The following is a 17,837-nucleotide window of genomic DNA, read 5'->3' on the forward strand; positions in this document are numbered from 1 at the left end:
GTTTGAATGCGGTAGTACGTTTTTTCTCAAACATGATAACACGCTTTTATCATACGTAAACGACGGCGAAAATACAACGTAAACGTTGCAAGGCAAATACAAAAATATACTTGGAGGCGCCACAGGCGCCCACTTCAGTTTTGGTTATGTTTCGGCTCAGGAATTTCGGGCGCACTCGGATAGTTTGTTTGAACCTGCAGCGCCTGAATTACGAGCTTGGAGCAGCAGATGCGCCTTGATGGTTCCCATTTGAGCATTTGGAGGCACGAGCGAGCGAAATCCGCTACCGCCGACACACTCCTTCGTTCACACTTCTGCGCCAACATATCGCCGCCGTTGCCGCTTCGACTGCGACCTGACCGCTTGACTGCAGCTACGTACGTCATGAAAAGCATACATATGCTAAGTACCGAAGGAAAAACGCATTATCATTGAATTGTTCACTAAATCGTAGCACATCTGACCAACATATACTGCGTCAACAAGACCTTCAATGTGCTATTTGCAGGCGTCGTAAACAAAAGGGGCATACTTGCCGCTCATACCAAGGAGAGCGTCGATATAGTGCGCTCGTCGCCTGGCGAAAAAAAGGGCCTCGGGTAAAAAGTAAAAACTAAAAATAACGAAGCACCAGAAATACATTACAAAATATTAAAAAAAAATCGATTTGTAAAAAAAAAAAAAAAAAAGCCAAAAGCAGTGAGTCTCGAACTCCGTACTGCTTGTTTCGTAACGTTTGGCGTTAACCGCTCGGCTACGCCACGCCACAACTGCTTTGGAAATATTTCTAGTTTTTATGTCATGGCCCCATTTACAATAAAGTGTTTCTGCTGCCGATCTAAACATTACAACTTCTTGATCATCGGCGCATGCTGCCTGCTCTCACGTCTTGCAACTAATGTTCTGGATGCCTATGCGCACTATATTGTGCACTGGATCCATTTTAACATGTGGAATTTCACAGCGCTGGCAAATGTAGTGGCGCCGGCACTTCGGTCATGTTCTGCTACCGTAGACGTAATTTTCGCTGAACACGCAGCTGTAGCACAAACCTTGAAAGAAAAAAGTGCGACGAAGCTTCAAAACTGACAAGCGCAGCAGCGAGGACACTATTTTGCTGGTAACTAAATCTTATTTGTATGTAAACATGTCAGGAAGCGTTGCGATGACCGAGGGCTCGGTTTGTTTATACACAGTAGTGCAAGAAGGAGCGCAAAAGCTTGAGAAACATGTAAAGTATTGTGCATTACAAGCCCTCTGTTTTTTTTTTTTTTTCTTCCTTTATGGGCCCATCGCTCGGTAAATTACTCTCTTCATCGTTTTATTTATTTCGACTGAGGCCGTCATTGCGAGTACGCTGTTGCCAAGTTGGCCCTTGAGGGATGCGACGCCGCGGGCCGCGCCGGCTCGCTAGCTATCACGGAGTCTCCGCTTACGTCATAGTGTGCGTCACTCAACTCCAACTACGTAGTTGGAGGCCACAGTTTGAATTCGACCGGCGGGAACAAGAAAAAACCTCAACTTCTTATCACAATATCTCAGCAATTATTCGATTTTTTGCTGCCGGATATGCGGCGACAGTGTCACCAAATGTAGTTTATTAGATTTTCATACCATCTTTGGCTGTCTTTAGTGTCCCTTTAAGGTGCATTATCGGACCCGTCTTTTGCGGCGCACAGTCCTTTGTTTTGACAACGGGAAAAAGTACGCCACGGATCCTTTTGCGGCGGTTAGCATGCTGGCTGACGCGTGGAAGGCAGTGAGAGCGGAAACAATTGCTAATTGCTTCAGGCACGCTGGATTCTCCGCCGATGAAGTCGATGACGTAGAAGACTGCAACGATTCTGAGGATTTGACTGCAGACAGTGGCGAAGACCTCATCGTTGACCTTCGCGGGAACGGAATGGACATTCCAACGGGCTCCACGTTCCGCGAGTTTGTTGAAGTGGACGACGGCCTCGATATGTGTGCGGACCTCACGGACGACGAACTTGTACGCCAGGTTCTTCAACCTGAAGACGAGTCGGACTCCGACGACGACTCGGGCGGCCTACCACAGCCATCGCTTGCACAAATTACGAACGCTGTGAACTTGCTGTCTAGCGTGTACAGTGAAACGACAACTTTGGCGCAAATACAAGCGCAAATCATCGCCAGCAAAAGAAATTTGCCGCAAGGCAAAATCGGCGACTTTTTTAAGCCGATTTCCTCTGAATAAAGTGATTTTTTGTGCTTCACGGATTTTTCGGACTGTTCGATTATTCGGACCATTTTTCGGGTCCCTTCAAGTCCGAAAAAACGGTCGGCGACTGTAAAAGCACTGTGTTGATCAGTTTACTGCACATCAGCATATAAATGTATTCACACACATTAACAGGAAATTGTTCAGGAAAGCTTAAAGAAGCCATCCATACTAGTATGTATTTTTGTGAGTGCAGAGTGTATTCCTTCCCAAATTCTGGAGGTTAAGCACTTCACTTTACAAGCCTTCCTGTTGCTCTAATACCTTTGAATCACTTTTACATGAGTCACCCTCAGATGCTGACACTTTCCTCTAAAATGTCCTCGTAGTCACCCTCTGTGGCCCATGTGCCATTTACTTGCGCGAGAATTGCACAGTCTGAAAGCTCTTTGGGAGCACACAACACCCACATCTGCAGATACGAATTCCTCAAAACATTACGGTACCTCAGCCATCTCTTGGATGCTCGCCCATGCTTCATCTTCAAGGAAGCTTTCTACAGTATCCATATATGGGCCCTCTTACATCATGTCACCACATTTAAAGCCTGCTTGTCTGAAACAGTTTTTCACAGCTTCACTTCTCAGGCCATTCCAGACACCTGAAATCACATGAACAGCAAGCTTCGCATCTATTACTATTGTACAGTCTTGCTGCCTGTCGAGCTACAGGCGTTCTGCCAACCTTGTTATGTACAACTTGACAGAGCGCACAATGTCTTTGTCTATTAGTTGAAGTTAGGGTGTGGAGTTTGGAGGGAAAAAATAACTTTGGTGGCTTTGAGCATGAGAACTTTGGTACTGCAAGAAGCATTGTTCACAAAGAGACATCAGGATTATGAGCTTTCATCTTGTGATCAAATTTTAACAGCAAGGAGTTAAAAACGCTGGATGCCATTCATGAATTTTGATTAGTTTCGTAGGTGACAGTAATGTGATGCCAGTGGCTGAAACAATGGGGTCGTTTTGATATTCTAGTGATGGGGAAGCACTCCTTCTCAGTTCCTGACATATACAACAAAAAGGATTCTGATATGGAACAGAATTTAACTGAGGGAATCTGAAGTGCATCATGTACGAGTTGGTATGTTTCAGCTTCATTGCATGAGCACACCTGGGTTGTGTCTCTTCTAAATAGTGATTTTACTCCAGGGACCTGAAAAAGTTGTCCTTAGTAACAAAGTGTCTCTTGTATGCAATGTTGTTAACATGGCAGAAGTAGGAAAACCAACCAAACCATTTTTAAATGTCTCTTATAACAGAGTGTTTCTTGTAACATTGTCTTTTATAACGAGATTTAACTGTAACTTGTAGAGAAGGTTAAAACACAACTGTCGACTATACCAAAACTGCAGTAAGTTTATTTACAAAATTTTCATGTCTATTCTCATAAGTACAGAGGTCATTATATAATCTATGTAAGCCAAAGTTCAAGAACTTGTTGTCTTGGTTTGTTAACCCCATATTTTTCGAGGAATAAACACTTAAGTTACGACACTGCTTCAAACAGCCACTAAATTTAAGCGTCCTTCTTTTCCAACTACAGTTGAACCCGGATGACTGGTGAAATTGAGTTCAATATATGACGTGGCCTTCCTATATTTTTACATGGGATTTTTAAGGGGATATTCCGTGAATTCGATATAACCAAAATTCGATATATCCGGGTTCGACTGTAGTGCAGCGGATTTTGCCTGGATGTGTTCAATAGCTGAGTTGCAGAGTGGTTACTGCTATCTGGCGTTAACAGGCAGCAGTCCCCAAACTAGCACTTCTTTGTAAAGAAACTCTGCAGGGAAATGGCAGAATGAGATGGACCGGATATCCCCATAGGAATGCTGGCAAACGCTTTTCCTGGGCAGAAAGGTTGACTGTGTTTATGAGAAATTTGACAATGAAATTTCCAATATATCCTCTCACATTTCCGCGCCAATGAGCCTAGGAAAGGTTGCCTTATTTCCTTATGTTGCATGTTTCAGTTGAGCCACTGCTTTCAAGAGTAAGTGCCATCAAGTTCATAACTCGGGCTGAGTATGCGGAAGGCTAAGGGATGAAGCTTAGGGCTCGTGTTTGTCTCGCGCATTGTCTGCTTCACACTGTTTTTTAATTATAAAAGTCTGCATTCTTGGCTACGCCTGCCATGTTGCTTTGCTGATATTTCAGTACTATTTCATACTTGCCCATTTATGGCAAAAAACAGAGTTGGGAACCAGTTACGATTAGCAGTGAATTCACTTCACATGGCTTCACTTTTATGCATTTTGCTTTGCTCATTAAAGTACTGTTTTGTGCAGAATTGACACGTGTGCAGTAGCCAACAGATTTTTTGGACTAGCCTGATATTTCGGACTTCATTCAGAAACCGTCACACGCCCCATAGGAGCGTTTACATTTTCACGACCGATAGTTTGAACACTTGTCTAAATGTTCAATTTTCCGGCCAAATTTGGCGCCAGCAATACTGTGGAGGTCGTGTTCTGGCCGAAGGCATTTTTTTTTTTCCGGAATGAAATAGACGCGAGTGGACATCGTTCTTGCAAACAGACCGGTTTTGTGTGGCCGTGAAAGCTTAGGCGAAGCGAGTTATTTAGGACGAACTGCTTGACTCTGTGTGCATAATTGGCGTCGGAGGCAGTAACAAGGGGAATCCTCAGTCTTGTCATTGCGGTAGCCTAGAGCGCGCAATCGGACGGAAAAATGGAGCGTGAGCACCAGCCTCTACACACGCTGTGACGCCGCCGCCCGCCACGGGGAAAAAAAGAAGGGGGGGTGGGGCAGCATATTAATGTAGGCTTTCGTTCCTCTCATTTCTTTGTTGTTGTTTTTTCCCTTGAGTTCCACCTCACCATCTTTGCTACCATCGTTAACCATGAAAACGGAAACTGAATGATATTGCGATTATTGCTACACATGGCGCGTGCATTCGTTCGCGGCATAAGCATGGCCTGTACTTCATCGTGAAGTGGCATGGACATGACCAAAGCATGAATGGCAAAGATATTCTAACTGGAGGGCTACAGTGGTGACAGCTAGCACGATCACCTTCTGCAGGGCACCACTGAGCATGCAGTGACCACTTTGGGCGAGTTACATGCTTCCTGGCGGCACGCACACCTACCGCGTCGGGACCAGTCAGCGTGCCCGCACTGGCGGCTGGGCCCACCGTATCAGATTGCGCTAGCGCGTGCGCATAGTTGGCGCGCAGAAACTGATCATAGTAGCGGATCGCGCTATCCGATAACTCTCATTTATTGACTTATAAACGAAACATATAGGGAGCGGCAAAGTTTGTGATTTTTGTAAAGCTATTTTTTTTTTTAATTCACTGATTTTTCGGACTGTTCGATTATTCGTCGACTTTGCTATTACGTTAGCCTAACCTGCGAGCCTAGATTTGCTTAGTGTTCCCCTTTAAGATTCTGTGAAGTATACAGTCGAACCCGGATATATCGAACTCGAAGGGAATCGCGAAATAGTTCGATATGTCGATAATTTGATATACAGAAATCGGCTTGGGACGGCACTTACGATGCGAAAAAACCATACCGTATTTGTCGCGTAATCAACTCACATAATGAACCCACCCTCCACTTTTGCACTCGAGAATTGGGGGGGGGGGGGGGGGGGGGGGGATGCGTTAAGGCCAGCTCGCTCACGTGCAAACGATCTCAGCGACGAGCGGCTGCGTCCCTCTGCAAGTTTGAGCCACCGCGGCAGCTCAAAACAAGGTTTGTGTGTCGCCGCGGCAGAAATCGCCAGCGTTTTCGCTTGCATGTCGCACTCCGTTTCGGTCGTCTCATCCACAGCTCATTTCTTGGCAGCGTGCCAAGATGCTGCGCAGCGATAACGTCGCGCCTTGTTTATCTTTTGACTTTAGCTCCAGCAGGGTGGGGAGCGAACTTGGCAGACTGCCCGTGATGGCTTTGATTGCACAAGCCTGGTTTGATTTATCATGCAGCGCTTGGGGCGGGCATAGTCCACTGCCACAAAATCATTGGAAAGCGTGATACAGCAGCTGCAAATGCTGTTTGAAGCGAAAAATGCTAAAAGCCGCGGTGTCATGATCGCAGCTGACCGCGTGCTTTCGTTGATTCATACATGCAAGGATAAACGACTCCCGCAAAAAAAAAAAAAAAAAAAAAAGAAAAGCCGCTTCGTAACGTAATATCTTACGCTACGCCGCGCGTACAGCTCAACGATAAGAATAGACGACTCTCGCAAAACAAAAAAAAAAAAAAAATCTGCCGCTTTTTAACTTCCGCAGGCGCCATAGGTCAGCCGCCGCGCGCAGAAGGTTCGCAACACACGCTGGAGAAAGCGTCCGACGTTCTGTCTGAAAGCGGGCTGAGCTGGCTTGGCGCATGCGTAGCGCGTGCTACTGCGAACGAAGGCCGGGAAAGAGGGAGAGAAAGCTCGGCAAAAGAATGTGCACACCCTTGCGCTTCGCTCTATCGCGTTTTTCCCCTCTCGTTCCTACCGGTTCTCTCTGGTTTATTCACGCACATGGCTTGCAAACGTCACGTGCTAGCACGCGGGAAACGATAACCGCAGATGCGCGCGTCTTTGGGGAATGCATGGGCGCGGCGCTGCCCTAGCCGAACTGTCTTGTCCCCTCTCATTCTTTGGCTTGGAAACGTCACGCGACAAACGGCCGAGGGTGATCGATCGCCTTTAGGAAAGGCACACTTTCCAATGCGTGGTGCGGAGTTCGATATATCGAATGACCGGCGAAATTGAGTTCGATATATGATGCGGCTTTCCTATACTTTTACATGGGATTTTCAAAGGGGTATTCCGTGTGTTCGATGTAACCAAAATTCGATATATCCGGGTTCGACTTATATCCATTGTCCACGTTGAACAGAACTGGTGCTCACCTAAATGAAGTGTGCTGCTGTAAGAGCAAAAAAAAAAAAAATCTTTTGTACTTGCTTGTGGGTAGAATATGTGTGAAATCATTTATATGAATGCATTCACCTGAATGTATGGAAGGAGCTTTTGCATTATTTCATGCCAGCCTGTGGCTACCGTTTCATGAACATTGGCTGTCGAAGCCACAGCCTAATTTGTTTTTTACCACAGACACAAAAGGGAGCCTTGAGTTGGTGGGCAGTAAAAGAGGTAATCAAAGCCAGGCATGCCAGCCAAGCACATTGTGTAGTAGTACTGCTGTCATGCTGCTGTTGAGATGACCCTGCGAGGGTATGATGCATGGTGTAGCACATTGTGTGCACATTGAAAGCACGGAATGTGAGACAATTGGCTACCATGAAATAACTGGTAATAATGAGGCAGTATAACATCCATGTAGTGGTTCCATGTGTGTGGTGCCATTAACCTTTTAACGCCTAAAAGTGTGCAATAAAAGTTACTGTCTTGCAGGTTTTATTACTAAATGTACATCCATTACAGAAATAATAAAAGAAGAAAAACCCGAGGCGTGATCATTTGAGCCGGAATAAATTTGGCTAGTTCTGGTGATTTTTTAATGTCTGAGGACACTAAAAATGTGTGAAGATATGCAGGTGCGAGAATTAAAATGAGAGCAAGTGTCAGAGTTGCTTCATTACGTGCAGCAGTTAAGGCCTCAGAAATTGTCACCTGTTTAGCCACCAGGGTTAGCTTTTAAGAAGGATCATCTTTCAGGAGGCATCCTGCATTCCTGGAACTTTACTTTGGTAAATACATAGGAAAAGATGTTTGCAAATGCGCTGGTGATTCGTGTAATGTTGGGAGCAAAAATGAAAATAATTTTACCCTTTGCTTAGGGTTATCGCCATACTACAGGCCAAGCTTGCATGCTACTACTATTAGTGAAGCAAACTAGCAGGCACGTAACCTTAAGCGTGGCCCGCATGGAGCGTTTTTTGCACGCGAAAACGCGTCGCACGCCCGCGTCGACGATTTCACTCCCGCATGGTCAGCAGCCGAGCGGCGTTTTAACGCGGTAGCGTGTCGCAGAAAAGCCGGTGTCGTCGGCGGCCGTGGGCGATAAATCCCGGCATGCACTTCATAAATAAAAAGCAGCTTCCAAGATGGGCTGGGTCGGCTGGGTGGGAATCGAACCAGGGTCACCCTTGCGTTTAATAAGTTTTCTCGCTCTCTCCCCTTCCAACATCCAGCGTGCGTCACTCGAACAGTGGTGTTTAGGCGACGCGGCTCCTCTTTCCGCTCACAGCTCGATTGCTAGGTGCAGCGTCTGATGCCGGACGCCTCTGACGTGATCGCTGCGCCGTAGCGCTTCTGCTGGGAAAGCGTCCCCTGCGATGTGTGCCGAGCTGCTTCCGAGGAATCATGCTTCTGCGTGGTGCTCAGAAGTGTTGAGTATGAAAACTATGTCTTTGTGTGACTCAAGAGCATACCGAGCGAATGAGTGGGCGGTGCGAACGAGGTGCAATAACGCTATTGCGTTCCACTCTTGAAGGCGAAGCTTAAGCGTCCTCCATTTTTTTTTTTTTTTTTTTTTTTTTTTTTTTTTTTTGCCGCCCAGTTGCGCGACGCACGCGCTCCGGCCGTTCGTCGAGGTCGCGCACATCTTGTTTTCCCTGTCGCCGCGAGCTTCAAGTTGTGGTTTCCTCTCTTTCTTCTGGGTCAGGTGTGTCAAGGAAACAGGCACAGGCATCACTTCCAACAGCTATGGATCTAAATGCAGAAGCCATAGCACATGGGAGGTATCGGAGGTCCCCTGGCAAGGCTAGCAGCTCATAAACAACCTCCGAGCTCAAACACTCGTGGCCCCAGCGGACGGCCCACCTTCACCAAACTCTAACCTAAAAACCTAAAAAAAAAAAAAAAAAAAAAAAAGGAAATGCCCGATGCCCGGACCTTGCTGTCGTCGCCTCGTGCGCGGAGCGACTCCGAAAGACTACATTGCTGCTCGGCCGTTTCGGCCGAGAAACCCGAAACCCTCGGCACCGTCGGAGCGCCAAACCCCCGTCGTTTTTTTCGCTCTCGCGAGTATAGTGCTCTAGAATATTCTAGAGCACTATATCGCGAGCTTCTCTCTCTCTCGGCCGGCGTGGGCGTGGCTCCAACCGGAATCACGTGACGCCTGCTCCGGCTCTCATTTGCCCTCTGCCGCTGCCGACTTCCGGCGTCGGCGCGTCGTCGGCGTTTTTATCTGTTCAGCCAGATCCCGACGATTTGGCAAAATCGTCCTCTCCGGCGGCAAAAAAACGCTCCATGCGGATGCCGAATGATGGATGAATGTTTCGTCAACATCTGTCTGTACATGTAGACACATGGGCAGAGGCATATTATTTTATATTTTTTTTTTTTTTGGGGGGGGGGGGGGGTAGCCTCACCATAATTTATGTACATGCAGACAACCCCCAAACAATCCGGTTTGGCTGGGCTGTAAAGGAGGTCAGACATCAGCTTTTTCCTGTGCGAGCAGCCCAGTACTGCTATATATTGTGCCATAGTGTATATATTTCTTTTCCCCTACCCTGGCTTTTCTCCCTATCGCTCACCTCTTTGATATCCTCTCTCCCTTTCTCTCTATCCCTTTATTTCTGCCGCCCCAGTTCAGGTGCTTCAGATAGCAAATGCCAGGGCTGGCAAATATCTTTTCCTTTCTTTTGTATATATATATATAATAAAATAACTGCTGCTGCTGCTGCTGCCGCCGCCGCCGCCGCCGCCGCCGCTGCCGTTTTTAAAGACAGATGGGGTGCCATAGCACAGTGCGACCAACTTAGGGTTGTTGAGAGACCTTGTCTATCCTGCAGTTTTTTTTTTGTTTGCCAAATTTTGCTGTTTACCAGAGACTAATTAACTAACCTCTTAATCACTGGTGCCCAAGGATGTGGCATTGAATCCCGACCGTAGTGGCTGCTTTTCAACGGAGACGAAAAAACTAGGTGCTTGTAGGCTGTGCAATGTCAGCACACATTAAAAGACCCCAAGTGGTCGAACTTTCTGGAGCCTTCCACTATGGCATCTCTCATAGCCTCAGTCACTTTGAGACTTTAAACCCCATAAACCAAACAATACCTTTATTATTAACTTCACAAACAAAATGTCACTACAAGTATATTGTACATTGTCTTAAATATCAGCTGTGTGACATTTTTGCAGTTTGTTCCTTGTACCAGCCTTAAAAGACAACTAGCATATTAAGAAAGCTTCCACATGACAACAAGGCTACTTCAGCATCCCAGGGTGCGCCTCAGCAAATAAAATCTGCTATTCTGTGCTGGAGAACTGCTCTTTTAGTTAAGTTTAGTTTTATTTAAAGGCCTATAAATAAAGCTGCTTAAATCCTGTCCCGATAGGAACATCACAGCTAGTTTCTTTCTAAGATAGTCTACAAGTTTTTAATGGGCACTTTGTTCCTAAGTAAAAAGTTAGCTTCTCAGACTTTGGAGAGTGAACTAGGCCATGTGACCCTCAGCAGCCCTCTGTTCATTTCACTGGTGCTATCCGTCTTCTACAAAACTTTGGCTACATATAGTTGGGACACCTGGCATACTCATAGGCATTTAAAACCATCTGAATGCCATCTAGCAAGTTGGTTGAAGAGCACAGTGTCATATGTAATTGGTGTGCAACTATTATGACTTACTGAATGGAGTTGTGTGATGGGTGGTGGTTTTTCATTCTGCAGCAGCCGTCTAACCATGCCATGGGTGGCTCACTATTAACTTTCTTGTGAAAAGACTTCCATTTACACTGTGTGTTACACTTGGTAGCAAACTGTTGATGCTGGGACAGCTCTAGAAGGCTGAGCTGCATTTTGCATATCTGGGCACCATTTTTGTAGTGGGTGTTTGATATTAACATTTCAAATATTACACCAGCCCATGTGCCTTTCAAAGTAGTTGACAAGTTCCCTTTCCTTAGCAGCAGTTGCTTATGCTCTGCATCCAGTGATCTGTAACTCAGTAGAAATTGTTCTCCCATCCTGCACGTTACTGGTGTCGGATCTGATTTCAAAAAACTGGCATCGCACATACAACCCTGGGTTGGGGCCAGTAGCAGGCATCCAGGATGGAGCTGCAGTACCACCGGTGCCACCTGGGGCTGTCCTACACAGGCGAGAACCTTGCCTGGTCCTTTACCGTCAACTACCTCCTGGTGCTCGTGGATCCCTGTGGCAGGCTGCATGACCGCTCGCTCTGCTGTGAGTGAGGCTTCCGATCGCCCTCGCTTGACTGCTTGTGGTCACAGGCGAATGGTTACTCTTACGTTCTCGAGCAACTTCGGGTCCCTGGAAAGCTTGGCTCTGTGCAGAGTAGGTCCTGCACAACCTAGTGGTGATGCTAGAAATGTCGAACGCAGTCCACATGTTCGTGCTGCTCACACACGCACGTGCAGTGCGGTGCTGGTCCAGTTAGCCTTGTTCACAGGTCATTCCAGTCATATTCGGGAAATGTTGTTTGCCCAGGTTGATGCTAGTGTGCGAGGACATGTTTATGTCCTTGTGTGGCTGCTGCTGTGGTTTTGCAGTTTGGAAGTGACTGACGTGCACGCTGTACAGAGGTTGTCTGCACTCCATTCATCTCAACATTAGTGGCTCTGTCACACCTTTGGTCCAGTCTTTATTTGAGTTTTTCCAGGGCAAGATGTTTTCCAAATTGTTCCACATCCGTCTACTTTAAGTGCCTGTTCCGAGACCAGTCCGTGTCTTCGCCTTCAGGCGTTCTCTTTTAAAAAATGAGGCACATATTTTCACTCCACTCTGCTCCTGGCATAGTTATTACTGGAATTAAAAAAAAAAAAAGAATGTTGTGGTTGGTTTAGAAGGCAGGTGCTTCGCCACTTCCATTTTTCCTTGGTGTATGTGGCTGTGCAGAATCGAACTGTGCTTGGCTGGGCCATGGCGGTGACCAGCAACAGCCCTGTCGTGGGGGATGGCATGGCATGCAGTGTCTTCTGTGGCTACTACAGGCCACTCAGCCAGAGTGAGTCACTTGTCTCCTTCCACAACTCTCGGGGTTGGTGGCGATCTTGATGTCCAGTCCTACGCTGAACATGTAAGACCCCCGCTTCTTCTGCATTCCGAGTTAAGGACAGATTCAGGATAACGTTTGGAGCTTTAAGGGGATAGAGATTGCGGGAACAATGCTACTAATTTGCAAAAAGAGCAATAGTAAAAAGTGTCAGTGGACAATCGAAGCATTGCCCGGAGGATAGGTATCATAGGAAACTTGCAGTTCTTTCTTATATTCATTGCACAGCTCATGAGGTCATTGGAAACAACCTTTTTTAAAAGGTGGCTTCTTGCTACATTGTACATTTTGTTCTCTGCGCCGAACAAGTTCAGCAGAATTTGTCACGCAGTAGAGAAAAAGCCCTCCGAAAGAAAAAAGGCATGCACGTGCCAAAAATATGACATCAAACATGCAAAATTTATGGCAGCCTGCAAAAAAGGTGTGTCACACGAGGTTCCTGTGTCATGTGGTGCGGTGTACATCTGCCAAACCGACTGTGGCACACTGAACACTGCAGATATAATATGAAGGATGGCACTCACCTCTCATGTCACATGTGAAAACACTGGGAAACAGATAGGATAGGATAGAAAATACGTTAATTTCTCTAGGAAGGTCGTGTGCTAGTTGCAAAAGAGGTCCATCTTCCGTCTTCTCACAGGCTCGGTGCCCTTATTCCAGGGCTCGCTGAGCAAAACTGAGATTCACAGATAAAACTTGTGAATCTCACTTGGTGTCATCAAGATCAAAAGTTTCGGGAGATTACTACATTGCCTAGACAGACCACCGTACCAGCAAGCCATCCCTTGCCCTGACGATGATAGATGTTTATTTTCTAAGTTATAATGTCTAATTGTTGGTTTTGGTTTTTTGTCCAGTTTTTCTTGCTCTATGTTTAATTCAAGCATTTCAGTAAACACATTTGTTGCTAGTAAGTGCTCATCATATGTATGTTCAAATGCCTCATCCCTTTTTGTGTGTTTTTCATTCAGTGTGAAAGATAGAAGGATAAGACTTTGATGTAGGACTCGTACAAGTTGCTCTCTCGCCTGCCTAATGGAAGGAATTGCACTCAGGACTTGGAACATGGCATCAGTTGGAATAGCAAAAAACGTTTGCACAGAAGTGATCGAATCTGAACATATCACTAGTCTTAGGAAGGTTCCTTGAGCAGAGCTTCTCTTGGCCTCTCTGATAAAGAGTTGACATTTTTTTGCTTGCGCGCTAAATACTGTTATCTTGGAGGAGCCTATGTTTCTAGCCTCTGCCTCGCCCTTCATCCCATTTCATTGTGCTATGGTCATGTTCTATCACTCACAAGTGCTCAACCTGTTCATTCTGTATTAGATGCTGAAAGCAGCTGAATTCAGTAGGTTTTCAGGGATCTGGCCAGTAATCATATGCACCATTCGACCACTTGCAAGAGTTGCATCTTGGGTCACTACTTTTCTTTCACTTACAATTGTTTCTCTTTCATTCATATTCTTGGCTCCAGATGACGGTTTCAATTGAGTAAAAGTTACAGACAGCATGTGGAGAATTTGTTTTACTGCACTTGTCTGTGGTTCTATTGAATAAGAGCACTTCAGTGTGCCAGCGTTTCAGCTGTACCCAGCGTAGTCAGACTAGGCCATTCAATGTGTACCCAAATTGGCTGCTTTAAAAGGCAGTGTAAAAGGTATCATTGCATGTGATTGCAGTTTGCAAAGCTACCAACTCAAATGCAGCAGCAGCACTTGTGAGCATTTAGCAGACAACTCTTTGGCTGGTAAGCTATTCAGTCTGTCAGGCGTAGGATTTTGTGAGCATGGATGTCTGAGGAATGATACGTGAATCAGGTGCTTTGTGGGAAGTGCTCCAAGCCATTTGCCGTTATAGTCACCCTGTCTGGAAAAGTGTACCTTGGATTCACCTTAAGATTCAAGAAGGTTTATTCATATGCAACGAGGAAACTTCGTACAAATATATTTGGTCGAATAGCTGATGTGGCTAGTTAGTGGTCAAATGCAGACGTAACTTGACACAATGGTCAGCCGCTACAAATACAGTGAACAAGAGGTTAATGTTCCATTTGCGCTTGTGTTTCAAGAAAGTGTTGCTTATGTGTGAGTTTATTCATTTTTGTCTTTATGCATTGCGACAGATTAACAGATTAAGATTACTGACTTGTCCAGTGTTGCAAGTAGGTAATAAAGGATGTGCGAAAAGCCGGGAGATAGCTTGTGTTCATGGTATTGTTGACAAGAGATATTTTGTATTATGTGCAAGTGAGTAAAAGCTGTGGTTCAAAGTGCAAGTTTTTGTAATCTCAGCAGTTGTAATAGATATGTTTCCTGTGTTACTTCCCATGACTATGGCAAAAATAAATGTTTTCAGAGTCCAATGCCATGGTAGAGACTGTTGAGAGGCACTGCAGGTAGAAATTGCCTGGAGATATTTTGTATTCCCAGTGACTTCTGTATTCTGTGTAGAGGGCACTGTCCCTCACATAAGCAGCTAACAACCATGTGGTGCTGGGGAGGGGGGGGAGATGGGGGGGGGGGGCTGCAATTAAGAAACACTGTTTGGCTCCGTATGTGGTTGTGTATGTCCAACTGTGTCGGCACTGCTGCAGGCCCTAGCCCCCTTTGCACAGAGGTGACATTGTGCACATAGCATACCACGGTGTCTATGATTATTTAGATAACTCTTCCGGGCAAAGCTTAACAACAGATGTTCTACTTTCTTGTAATTTGTGACACTGTTGAAGCAACATAGTTGCAGTCAGATTATTTTTTTTTTAAGTTTGAAAAAAAAAAAAAAAAGAAGTCTTTGCATGAGTAACGATGTGCAGTTTAGCCAGAGAAGTTCTGGCTAAACTGCACTGGGGCCCTGCTACTCAGAGGCTTTTCTCCACCATGCTCCACGCATTTGTTTGCAGTGCATAAATGGTAGGTCTTCATCGGAGTCCTAAGGCAGCAAAAAAAATTAAAAATTTATATTATCATACATGTGCTTTTGTATGGATTGTGAGTTACTTCTAATGCCCTTGGAAAGTTGTATCAAGTCCAACTGAGAAAACATATGTCGCCAACGCACCATAACATGTCAGACACGTATGATGAAAGCTATTTGGAAGTTTTCCCATGATGTGATTCATAGGTAAAACAGTCGTTTTAGTGTAATTACACCTGCTGAATGTAAGGTTTGGTTCTGTATAGTTTCTAAGGTTTAATTAACATCCCAAAGCGACTCAGGCTATGAAAAACACCTTAGTGGAGGGCTCTGAAAGTTTCGATCTCCCTGGGTTCTTTAACATATATGTTCGACATTGCATGGTCATCTTGCTTTTTTCTCCATCAAAATGTGGCTGCCACGAATGGGATTGAACCTGTTTCCTTGGGTTCAGCAGTCAAGCACTCTAACTTCTGAGTAACTGCGGCCACTCATGGTAAGATTTAGGGTCTCAAAATCAGCTTGAGGGGCTTTACTCTTTGCATTTATTGACTGCAGAAATTTGCCTCCTCGTGCTTCCAAGTAATCAGCAGTCGCACGTTTTGTTTATCATCCTGGCCAGTAAAGGTACTCGCTCTTACCACTACATTTTTGTCTTAAGGTGGCAGGGTTCTTTTTCTTTTTACAAAGTGCTCTTAAGAATGATGCTCTTACTTTAAGTTTGCTTTTAGCTCCCTATGCCAGCTGATGCTGCAGTTTCAGTTTCTCAAAGGTTGCTGCTTTGAGCTTCAAAGGCCCTGGATGCCTCCATCCAAAGGCCATTGCTGCAAAGGTTACGCTGTGTGCATTTTGCACCTTTGAACAGAAAGAACATTACTTTCAAACGGCTTTGTAGTGGCCATGTTTTTTAAACATTGTAGATAATCGTTTAAATATTGAAAATCATATTTAAAATGTCTCACTGCTTTTTTTCTTTGTTTTGTATTTCTTTTCTCAAAATCTCTTTTCAACGCTGGTTGATGTAAATGTTCATGCTAAATTCCCCCGTGCAAAGTAGTGGCACCTCTAGCTCTGGGCATTGAGCCGAACTGAAAATTTATTTCAGGTGCCAATGTACACATTTAGTTGTGTGTATCCTCTTGTTTTCCAATACACAGTCTCTGATTCCTTAGTTGACCTGGTCTAGATATATAAATATTTAGGGGTCACCATTTCTCATGACTTATCTTGGTGACGGATAGAAAGAAACAGCGCTACTAAGACGGGACAGGAAAGCAAACAAAATCATGTGCTGTGTTTCCATCCGTCAACATGTACCAGCCAGCCCATATTCGCCCTCTTCTTATCTTGGTATTTGGACATGAGTAATCAGATATCATCGGCTAAAAAGCACTAGGTTTCTTAAACGTCACCTGCGGGAAGCCCCATAACACATAAAACTACAAGCATACGGTTCGATTGTTAGAACTAAACTGGAATACGCATCATCCACCTGGAACCGTCATCAAGCATATTTTACAAACGCTGTCAAAGCTGTTCAAAACAGGTTCAAAACAGGGCCACTAGATTCATTCACTCCTCATACCCTTACGCCGTGAGCATGCCATCCCTGAAATCGCAATCAGGTCTACCTAATCCTTCTACTCGTCATGATATAGCCACTATTGCCTTGTTTATCAGGTTTTTTTTATGCATCACTAAAACAAGAACCATACATTTGCACACTGCCGCAACGCAGATCCCTTCGAATTGGTCATTCTCTAAATTTTGCTTCCACGTGCCCGTACCATCGTTTTTGCCAGCTCATTTTTTTCATTGTGCAGCAGCTGACTAGAACGGCCTTCCCCACAGTATTGCTGCCATAACATGTTCATCAACATTTTCAAGTACTGCAGATTCCTGCATTTTATAAACCCCACCCCTTATGTAACAGCCCCAAAAGGGGTCTGTAAGTAAAATAATGTGATGTGATGTGACAAAGAACACCGATGTTTCACAAATATTTTTCAGTTTAAATAAAAAATATGCATAAACACGCAGGCCCAAATTATTTTCTTTTGTTTTCTAACCCTTTTAGCAAACCTGAAAACATAATGACATGAAGTCATTAGGGCGAAAAAATGTTTTTCTTTTCATAGATTTTCGATAAATAATCAGAAGAAATAACACTTTTCATATGTCATTACACACAATTGGCCATATTTTGTAAATTGACATTCATAAGCCTCCAGTTTTGTTAGAAACAGGAGAAATTGTGGGGCAAAGCATTCCATTTAGAAGGATTCCAGAGCATTCCAGAAAAGAAGGCTAAAAGCATACAAATGTTGAGATGCAGGAAGATGTTTTTAATGCTGTGACGTGAATGTATGGCTGGATCTTGTAAGTCATTCTTGATATTACACAGCCAAGGCTTCATCGCTTTAATGGTGGACTAGTTTAACACCAAATAGTTTAGGAGTATGTGCAGGTACTTTAAATATCAGACAGTTTACAAATATGTACTATTTTCTGCTGAAACAAGGGAAAAAGCTTGATTTTTGTTTTTAATCAGCCAGTGTTTGTACTGAAAAGTGTGCAATTTATGAGGCAGTACATTAATGCATTGCCCAAATGAATGTAAAGCTGAATGTGGCACAATTTGCCACAGGCCTTTTTCTTTTTCTTTTTGTGAGAGTGCTCATGCCTAGGCTATGATTAATTTTGCCGTTGTGCACTCCCCAGCAGAGG

The 17,837-nt window shown here is 44.8% G+C and overlaps 1 protein-coding gene across 3 annotated transcripts in view; it reads left to right on the plus strand.

Moving 5' to 3' along the window:
* Sting (transmembrane protein sting) overlaps nucleotides 1-17,837 on the plus strand; it is an 89,822-nt gene that overhangs the window by 48,343 nt on the left and 23,642 nt on the right. For 2 of the 3 annotated variants that reach the window (XM_084605318.1, XM_084605311.1), the window contains exon 5: nucleotides 11,221-11,365. In XM_084605318.1, the coding sequence (XP_084461444.1) occupies nucleotides 11,221-11,365 (145 nt within the window). Of the gene's footprint in view, nucleotides 1-11,220; nucleotides 11,366-12,037; nucleotides 12,147-17,837 lie in introns of all 3 variants that reach the window. The other variant, XM_084605326.1, reaches the window with a different exon arrangement.

This window comes from Amblyomma maculatum, chromosome 1, assembly GCF_055883805.1.
Source record: "Amblyomma maculatum isolate TAMU_Amacu chromosome 1, ASM5588380v1, whole genome shotgun sequence".
Lineage (NCBI taxonomy): Eukaryota > Metazoa > Arthropoda > Arachnida > Ixodida > Ixodidae > Amblyomma > Amblyomma maculatum.